The sequence below is a fragment of the Plectropomus leopardus genome, chromosome 14 (genome assembly GCF_026936395.1).
Source record: "Plectropomus leopardus strain MGB_pleo_1.0 chromosome 14, ASM2693639v1, whole genome shotgun sequence".
Taxonomy (NCBI): domain Eukaryota; kingdom Metazoa; phylum Chordata; class Actinopteri; order Perciformes; family Serranidae; genus Plectropomus; species Plectropomus leopardus.
In genome coordinates this window covers 381,180-390,000 of record NC_142189.1, presented here as the reverse complement: position 1 = coordinate 390,000, position 8,821 = coordinate 381,180, and the positions used below count along the sequence as shown (strand labels likewise).

General features: G+C 46.0%; 1 protein-coding gene across 8 annotated transcripts in view; it reads right to left on the bottom strand.

Annotated features, from left to right (window-relative positions):
* Positions 1-8,821, bottom strand: part of kiaa0586 (KIAA0586 ortholog) — a 32,048-nt gene that overhangs the window by 3,824 nt on the left and 19,403 nt on the right. For 2 of the 8 annotated variants that reach the window (XM_088087090.1, XM_088087091.1), the window contains exons 11-25: positions 8,275-8,774; positions 7,984-8,056; positions 7,196-7,357; positions 6,913-7,111; positions 6,690-6,848; positions 6,050-6,174; positions 5,472-5,624; positions 4,606-4,793; positions 4,151-4,275; positions 3,550-3,737; positions 3,322-3,475; positions 2,904-3,063; positions 2,530-2,819; positions 510-550; positions 338-430 (exon numbers count right to left, since the gene is read on the bottom strand). In XM_088087090.1, the coding sequence (XP_087943216.1) occupies positions 338-430; positions 510-550; positions 2,530-2,819; positions 2,904-3,063; positions 3,322-3,475; positions 3,550-3,737; positions 4,151-4,275; positions 4,606-4,793; positions 5,472-5,624; positions 6,050-6,174; positions 6,690-6,848; positions 6,913-7,111; positions 7,196-7,357; positions 7,984-8,056; positions 8,275-8,774 (2,610 nt within the window). The remainder of the gene's footprint in view (positions 1-337; positions 431-509; positions 551-2,529; positions 2,820-2,903; positions 3,064-3,321; positions 3,476-3,549; positions 3,738-4,150; positions 4,276-4,605; positions 4,794-5,471; positions 5,625-6,049; positions 6,175-6,689; positions 6,849-6,912; positions 7,112-7,195; positions 7,358-7,983; positions 8,057-8,274; positions 8,775-8,821) is intronic. The other 6 variants (XM_088087092.1, XM_088087094.1, XM_088087095.1 and 3 more) reach the window with 6 other exon arrangements.

The window sequence follows — 8,821 nt, the reverse complement described above, 5'->3', positions numbered from 1 at the left end:
TGTGTGTGTGTCTGTGTGTGCGTGTATACCTCTGGCTGTGGTCTCTCTCCTCTGTGTGTGTGTGTGTGTGTGTGTGTGTGTGTGTGTGTGTGTGTGTATACCTCTGGCTGTGGTCTCTCTCCTCTGTGTGTGTGTGTGTGTGTGTGTGTGTGTACCTCTGGCTGTGGTCTCTCTCCTCTGTGTGTGTGTGTGTGTGTGTGTGTATACCTCTGGCTGTGGTCTCTCTCCTCTGTGTGTGTGTGTGTGTGTGTGTGTGTGTGTGTGTGTGTGTGTGTGTGTGTATACCTCTGGCTGTGGTCTCTCTCCTCTGTGTGTGTGTGTGTGTGTGTGTGTGTACCTCTGGCTGTGGTCTCTCTCCTCTGGGTGTGTGTGTGGCTCTCAGCAGGAGCTCGTGACCTCTGACCTGTCCTTCACTGGGGGGGTCAAAGTCCTGCAGGAGGGACAGGAAGTGACCAAAGAAGGAAACAACAACAAACAACCAGGTGATGATGAACCTGCTGCTCACTCACCATCAGCTGCTCCTGAAGAGAACTGGACACACTGTCCTCCTCTGAGACACAGAGAGACAGACAGAGACACAGAGAGAGGCAGAGAGAGACAGAGAGAGACACAGAGACACAGAGAGAGACAGAGACACAGAGAGAGACAGAGACACAGAGACACAGAGAGAGACAGAGAGACACAGAGAGAGACAGAGACACAAAGACACAGAGACACAGAGAGAGACAGAGAGACACAGAGACACAGAGAGAGACAGAGAGACACAGAGAGAGACAGAGACACACAGAGACACAGAGAGAGACAGAGACAGAGAGACACAGAGAGAGACAGAGAGAGACAGAGACACACAGAGACACAGAGAGAGACAGAGACAGAGAGACACAGAGAGAGACAGAGAGAGACAGAGACACACAGAGACACAGAGAGAGACAGAGACAGAGAGACACAGAGAGAGACAGAGAGAGACAGAGACACACAGAGACACAGAGAGAGACAGAGACAGAGAGACACAGAGAGAGACAGAGACACAGAGAGACAGAGACAGAGAGACACAGAGAGAGACAGAGAGACACAGAGAGACACAGACAGAGACACAGACAGAGACAGAGACACAGAGAGAGACAGAGAGACACAGAGAGACACAGACAGAGACACAGACAGAGACAGAGAGACACAGAGAGAGACAGAGAGACACAGAGACACAGAGAGAGACAGAGAGACACAGAGACACAGAGAGAGACAGAGACAGAGAGACACAGAGAGAGACAGAGACACACAGAGACACAGAGAGAGACAGAGACAGAGAGACACAGAGAGAGACAGAGACACACAGAGACACAGAGAGAGACAGAGACAGAGAGACACAGAGAGAGACAGAGAGAGACAGAGACACACAGAGACACAGAGAGAGACAGAGACAGAGAGACACAGAGAGAGACAGAGAGAGACAGAGACACACAGAGACACAGAGAGAGACAGAGACAGAGAGACACAGAGAGAGACAGAGACACAGAGAGACAGAGACAGAGAGACACAGAGAGACACAGAGAGACACAGACAGAGACACAGACAGAGACAGAGACACAGAGAGAGACAGAGAGACACAGAGAGACACAGACAGAGACACAGACAGAGACAGAGAGACACAGAGAGAGACAGAGAGACACAAAGAGACACAGACAGAGACAGAGACACAGAGACACATTTGTGTAAATTTGAGATGTTTCTCGGTTTAGTTTTGAATGTTGAGAACAGAGAGGTGTGATAATAATACTTTATTCTCTAATTTATTCTTTCTTTGTAATTTTAAAAGAAAAATGGTGGCAGTTTTTTTTCTTTACACATATTTATTTTTTTTCCTTTAAAAAATTTTGATGGCGATATTTTTCCTTAAAAAATTTCACATTTTATCAGCCAGAAACTGTAAAAAAAAGAAAAGAAATTATCGTTGGATTTTCACATTTCTGGTGGTCCTTGAACACGTCATGCTTCATTATACAGATTTATGAAACAAAATGCAATGACTTTTTTCAAGTAAGTCATGGACAGATAGAGCTGAGTGTCATCTACATAGAAGTGAAATAAAATGCTCCCCCAAAAATGGCCAAGAGGAAGAAAAAAGTAAAGGGGGCCAAAGACAGAGCCCTGAGGAACACCAGAGGTGACCGGAGAAGAGTTCGATCTGAAGTTTCTACGATGGACAAAATGATTTTGAAAATAAAAGAAAAGAGAAAAGAAATAAACCAGGAAAGAGCTAACGATACAAATGGTACAAAAGTTATTAGAGATTTTTCAGTTATTAGAGACTATTGTTAGTGCCGTTAAAGCCTTTCTGAGACATAAAAGACTTTTTTGTTATTAAAGATTTTTTGGAGGAATCAAAGACTTTTTAATGTTATTAAAGAGAAGAAAGTATTCCGGGAAATTACAGACTCTCTGGGCTATTGTTTCTTAGATATTAAACACTTTTCAGGGAAATTTGAGACTTTTTGGGTTACTGAAGAATTTTCTTGGTGATGGTGACGGTACCTGTGAGGGAGGTACCTGTGAGGGAGGTACCTGTGAGGGAGGTACCTGTGACAGGTGCCTGGTTGACGCTGATGAGCAGCTCTCCCTGTGAGATGTGTCTGAGCGCTGCTTCGGTCCCAGCTGTCCCTGTACTGGTGTCACTGGTGCTGCTGGAGTCCTCTGAGGAGCTGCAGGGGGACACTGCTCCAGGCTGAGGACCAGGAGGACCGGGAGGACCAGGAGGAGGAGACAGGGAGGTAGCAGGAGGGGTGGAGGACACCGGAGGCTCCTCCTCTGCCACTGACATCACCCTGCAGGAGGACACAGTCACTCATCACTGCTCCTACATCTCCCAGAATGCACCTGGGTCTTTCCCCTGGTCAGCGTGTACGTACAGTGGCTGTGGGCGTGTCCCCAGGTGATCCTCCGGTCTCTCCTCGTCCAATGGCAGCTCAGTGTCGCCCCAGGCCGGAGGAGGCAGGGCTTCAATAGCAGCAGGAGGACTTCCTGTGGAGGGGGTGGGCTCTGGGCTGGGAGTGGGCGTGGCTACAGGCTCTGAGGTCACAGCGAGAGAGAGACAGCATCGATAACAAGCTCTAGTTTAATGCTATTTATGCACTCTGGTACTTTTACCCCGAATAAAAGTTCTTTTAACTAGAGATCCAGGGCTTAAATAGGGTCTGTCCATTATCTATGAGAAAGAACATTTCTTTCTTTCAAACTTTTTGGGCGATTTTTGTTTTCTTTCAAAACTTCGAATGATTCTTAAAGACATGCCTTTCAAACCCGTGGGCCAAAAACTGGTGATCTGACCTGGAGCTGTGATTGGCTGAGCAGACTCGTCGTGCAGCAGGCTGGTTGGCTCAGAGGGAGGGGGAGTGGTCAGGGGCGGAGTCTCTCTGCTGGGCACAGCGGGGCTGGATGGAGGTGTGGGTACTGGTGTGAGAACCAGTGGAACCATTTTGTCCTGGAACAGAACCAGCAGCAGCTTTCAGTGTGTCATCAGATCAGAACACAGATTAAAGACTGAGGACTCTGTACCTCCTCAGGTGGTCCTGGTCCTGGTCCTGGTCCTGGAGCTGGTTCTGGTTCCAGGGAGTCTCTCTGTCCCAGCATCAGGGCTAAGTGTTCAGTCAAAACCTCGTTAACCAGCTGACGGATCAGAGACGTGTCCACGGCCGTGCTGAAGTCCACAAACAGCTGCAGACCTCCTCCTCCTGCTGCCTCCACTGAACACAGAAACACCCACATTCAGGTTCATCTGCACCTGCTCGACTCAACCCAGGACACACTGAACCCATCACAACAACAACAGTCAGGTTCATCTGCAACTGCAAGACTCAACCCAGAATACACTACACACATGTGCTTGGGAGGAAGTATTTGGTTACTTTACTGCAGTTACAGTACTGACACCAGAGCGCAGGAATACAGACAGAACAGCAGAGTGTACTCTGGGCACAGACGGAGCAGCAGAGTGTAGTCTGGGTACAGACAGAGCAGCAGAATAACAAGAGCAGTGAAAGTGAAACTAAAGTGTTCCTTCCATACAAACCTCTGACTTCAGAGGGGGTTACACACAACTAAAGAAAGTGACACACACAAGAGAAAAGAAAAGAAAAACTGAAAGTTAGCGGCTCACCAATGTCAGAGGTGACACTCTGCTCTCTGGACTCTGATTGGTCAGTAGAGTGGTTGTGGGCGGGGTCAGCGGGAGGGGGGCGGTACATCTCTGAGATCATCCTGGACATCAGCTGCTGCTCCACCCTGACAGGTCACACACAGCATTATCATTAAAACATGAAAATTTAATTCTGTTAAATATGTCTTATTATAATTAAAACAATAAAGCTATATTATATTGAATGTCTTATTATAATTAAAAAAATAAAAATATATTCTACTAAATATGTCATTATAATTAAAAAATAAAAATAAATTCTATTAAATATGTCTTGTCATTCATACCACATCATGACTGAATATTTATGAGTGTTGAGAATCCAATATGTGCACCAGTTCAGACCGGGTAAGACCGGTTCTGGCCGGTTCAGACTGGTTCAGACAGGTTAAGACTGGTTCAGACCGGTTTCTAACCATTCCAGCAGCCGGGTCTCCAGGGCATCTGTCTGCAGGATGTGGCCCGGAACGGAGGCCTGATCCTGGGTGGGGAGGGCGAAGGGCGCCTGGGGAGGAAACACCGGACCCTGATACAGGACGGGAGGAGGAGACGGACCTCCATCCAGCTGCACCTCCTCCTCAGCCACAGCACTCAGCTCCTCCTGCTGCAGACAGAGAGGAGTTCACACTGACTTCGTCACTTTTCACTTTTGAAGACTTATTTTTCTCCAAAGGCATTTCTTTAATTTCTCTTTAAAGGATTAATTAATTCATATATTTTACTCCTGAAATCACACTTAAACTTTGCACTACACTCTTCTTTTGTGTTTGTGTTCTAAAATTTTTCCTGTGTGTATTTTTGTGATTTTAAGTGTAAAGCATTTTGTAACGTTGGTTTTGATAAGGACTATTTAAATAAACTTTATTTCTATTATTAACAATAAATCTGATTCAGAAGGAAACTGATGAACTCCGATTAAAGAAAAACAGAAAATGTTTTCAGGGATTGCACACATTTTCATGGATAAAGACTTTTCCATGACTTTTTCAAGGACCAATGATTATTGTTCTAACATCACTTTGGAGATGTAACCCTGCAGATTTCTTTTTTGAGGCTGATGAAAAGAAGGTCTTTAATTAAAGTTTGACAGACCAGCTGTCCTCTGGACTGACAGAGGACACACTGTGTCTCTGTCCAGCAGGAGGCGCTGTGAGACTGCAGCTGCTTCACACACACACACACACACACACACACACACCCACGCACACACACACACACACACACACACACACACACACACACACACACACACACACACACACACACAGAAGGTGAAGGTTACCTGGACGACATCAGCCACAGACAGGAAGTCAGTTCCAGGGAAAACGTTCACTCCTTCTTCTTCTTCCTTTTCTTCCTCTTCTTCTTCACTGTTCGTTGCTGTGATGTCAGCAGGAGGGGGAGGAGCTTCACCTGCATCCAGCTGTTCCTCGTCCTGTCAACACAGACATACCTGTCACCTGTCAGTGACCTCTGACCTCCTGCTGCCCCCTGAATGAATGAATGAATCAATATTACAGACAGTGAAAGTGTTTCATGTCCCCATCAGAGTCTGATGATCAATCACTGTAGCAGAGACCTGATCAGCTGATCAGCAGAGACCTGATCAGCAGAGACCTGAATAAAAGTGGATATATCAATATGATCGGCCACATGAGCTGTTACGCATTTATATTATATATCGCTATATAATATGTCAGAAAAAAAATCCCTGTTCTTTATGAAAGCAGAAAATGAGGTCGTCTTCAGTGATGAACCAATCAGAGAGTTTCACAGAGGACACATGTCTGCAGGCGGACGTGGTGTCTCATCAGCCTGCAGGACGAGCCAGCAGCTCCTCACAGACACCTGAGCACTCACCTGAGGCCGCCGCTTGGGTGATCCGTCCTCCACGGCACCCGTGCTGGATGCTGGAGATGTGGTTGGTGATGTCACTTCCTGTTGATGCTCAGAGCATCCCCTGGTTGAGTCCATCCTGGGACGACCTGAGGGGACGTAAAACTATTTATAGTTATAGGCCCTCAGAACATCTGGGGCCCTCAGAACATCTGGGGCCCTCAGAACATCTGGGGTCCTCAGGACATCAGGGCATCATTTTGCCCTGTGTATTAAATGTGCCATACAAATAAAGCTGCCTACCTTCATCACAGTTAATAATTGTTTGTGACTTTAAAGTGTATTTACTTTTGTTTATAAACATTTTGTTTGTTTCAATCTAAAAAACAGCAGCAAATTATTTATTTGTTACATTAAAGACACATTTTATTTTATTATTTCTGAACAAAAGTCTAAGCTGACACTCAAATATACAACATACTTTTATTTGATAGATCTCTGTAATCGTGCAGGGATTTCTGGGTAATGAAGTCCTTTACGTAAGAACAAGTAAAAACAGAAACAAAACAAATAAATAACTGTAAATAACAATAATAATAACAATAATAACAATGATTTTTTTTTAACAGGTATAACGTGCAAAGATGTTGATTTGTTTACTGACCCAGTGGGATTGCCATGGAAACGGAGTAGTCGGCAGGGGTCATTGTGAGGTCAGCGGGGTCACCATAGGTGAGGTGGGAGGGTCTGATGATGTCATGAGGTGATGAGGCAAGGGGAGGAGCCAAACAGGTCTGAGTCTTACAGGACTTCACCTTCACACCTGATGGAGACACTGTGAGTCTGTGAACAAACTGTTTCCTGTTTCCTGTTACCTGATGACTCACCTGTGATGCTCTCCACCAGCCGGGGGCGGGGCTTCCTGCTGGGCGGAGACGCAGGTGAGCTGAAGCGCAGGTATGGAGTCCTCTTCAGGGTTCGTCTCAGACCTTCGTACGGCGCTCTGCCGTACAGACGGGTCAGGTACGACTCCCCGTCACTGTTCACCGGCCCACCTGCAGTTCTGTCAGGCTCCGCCCCCTGCACCTGAGATCAGTGACATCACAGCGGTAAGTCGTCACCTGTTTGTTACACATCCAATCAATGACATCGATCAGAGCGCAGACTGACCGCTGGGTGTCCAGCTGTCTGTCCTCTGCGTCCTCTCCTCTCCACGCTCTGACTTCCTGTCCCTCTGAGTGCGCTCAGTGGCCTCCCCATACCTTTGTGGGCAGAGCTCCCAGCAGGCCCCTGCTGTGATGTCACTGCAGCGTCCTCTGGGGACTTCTCCACCTGAGGACAGGACGAGGAGGAAGAAGACAGACGGCTTCTGTCAGTTAGACTGAAGACGTTTTATCGCTACTCGATTTCAAATTTGATTCCAATTTTATAAAAAACAAAATTAAATAACCAATTTGATTAAATGTTTATCAATATCAAAAATACTTCCTTGATCAACAAAGAGAAGAAGAAGAAATATAAAAATATTAAAGATAAAACAGAAACACAGTCAGGCTGAACCGTGAGCACAGTATGTAAATATTTAAAATAAAGTGTGTAAATCTGTGAGCATTCAAATTGTAATGTGTCAAATATTATTCTAATATATATATTTATAATCATTAAACATGGCAGTGTTTCATCCTGTGAAGAAGTTAAATTATAAGTGATAATAATAATAATTAATAACTAAAACATTTTGGTAGACATTTTGAAGGATGCCTGCTGCTGAGCCAGGTTCTTCCAAGACACAGACAGGGCCACGAGGCACAAGGGCCAATTAAAGACCCCCTCATCCTGAGGGCCACATGGCCAATCACTGGTCCACATTTGGCTCCTCCTCCTGAATGCCCATAATAAAATAATGACAATACAAACAATGACAATAATAACAATAACAATGACAGGTGTGAGCTCACCTGGATGTCTCTGCTCAGAGTATCGATCCAGGCGTCCACCGTCTTCTTGATCCGCACCTCCTGCGTCCTGTCCCTGTGAGGACAGAGGACAGACAATCACTGACCTGCTTGTCTTCATCTTTTCTGGTGCTTTAATGTGGGTAGTTTCTTTATTTTTCTTCATTTATATATATATATATATATATATATATATATATATATATATATAAAGATGTGTGTGTGTGTGTTAGCAGACAGCGTGTTAGCCTGTTAGCTGCCTGTTAGCAGACAGCGTGTTAGCCTGTTAGCTACCTGTTAGCGGTCAGAGCTTCCAGCTGGCGGTGGAGGTTCTCTGCGGTTCTCGCTCTCAGCTGAGCCTCCAGGTTCTCTTCCAGAACTTTCTTCTGTCTCTGAACTTGACGGAGAACCAGACCCGCCTCCTCTAACACAGACCCAACCACAGGCCGCCTCTGGACCATGCACTGGGGCTGCTGGGTGAACTGGGTTTGATGGGTTGGGCTTTGTTGGGACTGGTTTTGTTGTGGCTCAGTTTGTTGGTACTGGGAATGGGACAGGGACTGTGAACGGTTTGGAGAAGACTGGGACTGCTGGGATTTGGGTTGTTTGGACTGGAAATGATGCTGATGGTCTGAGGATTGTACGGACTGGAAATGGTTTGGAGAGGACTGGGAATGTTGGGAGTGAGATTCTTGGGATTTGGACTGCTGGGACTGGTTTTGTTGGGACTGGTTTTGCTGGTCCTGGTGTGGTTTTGGTTCAGGAGGTCTGGTGATTTTCAGGGACTCTTCTGGCTGTTGGACCACAGGAAGTCATTCAGACATCAACAAACAAACAAACA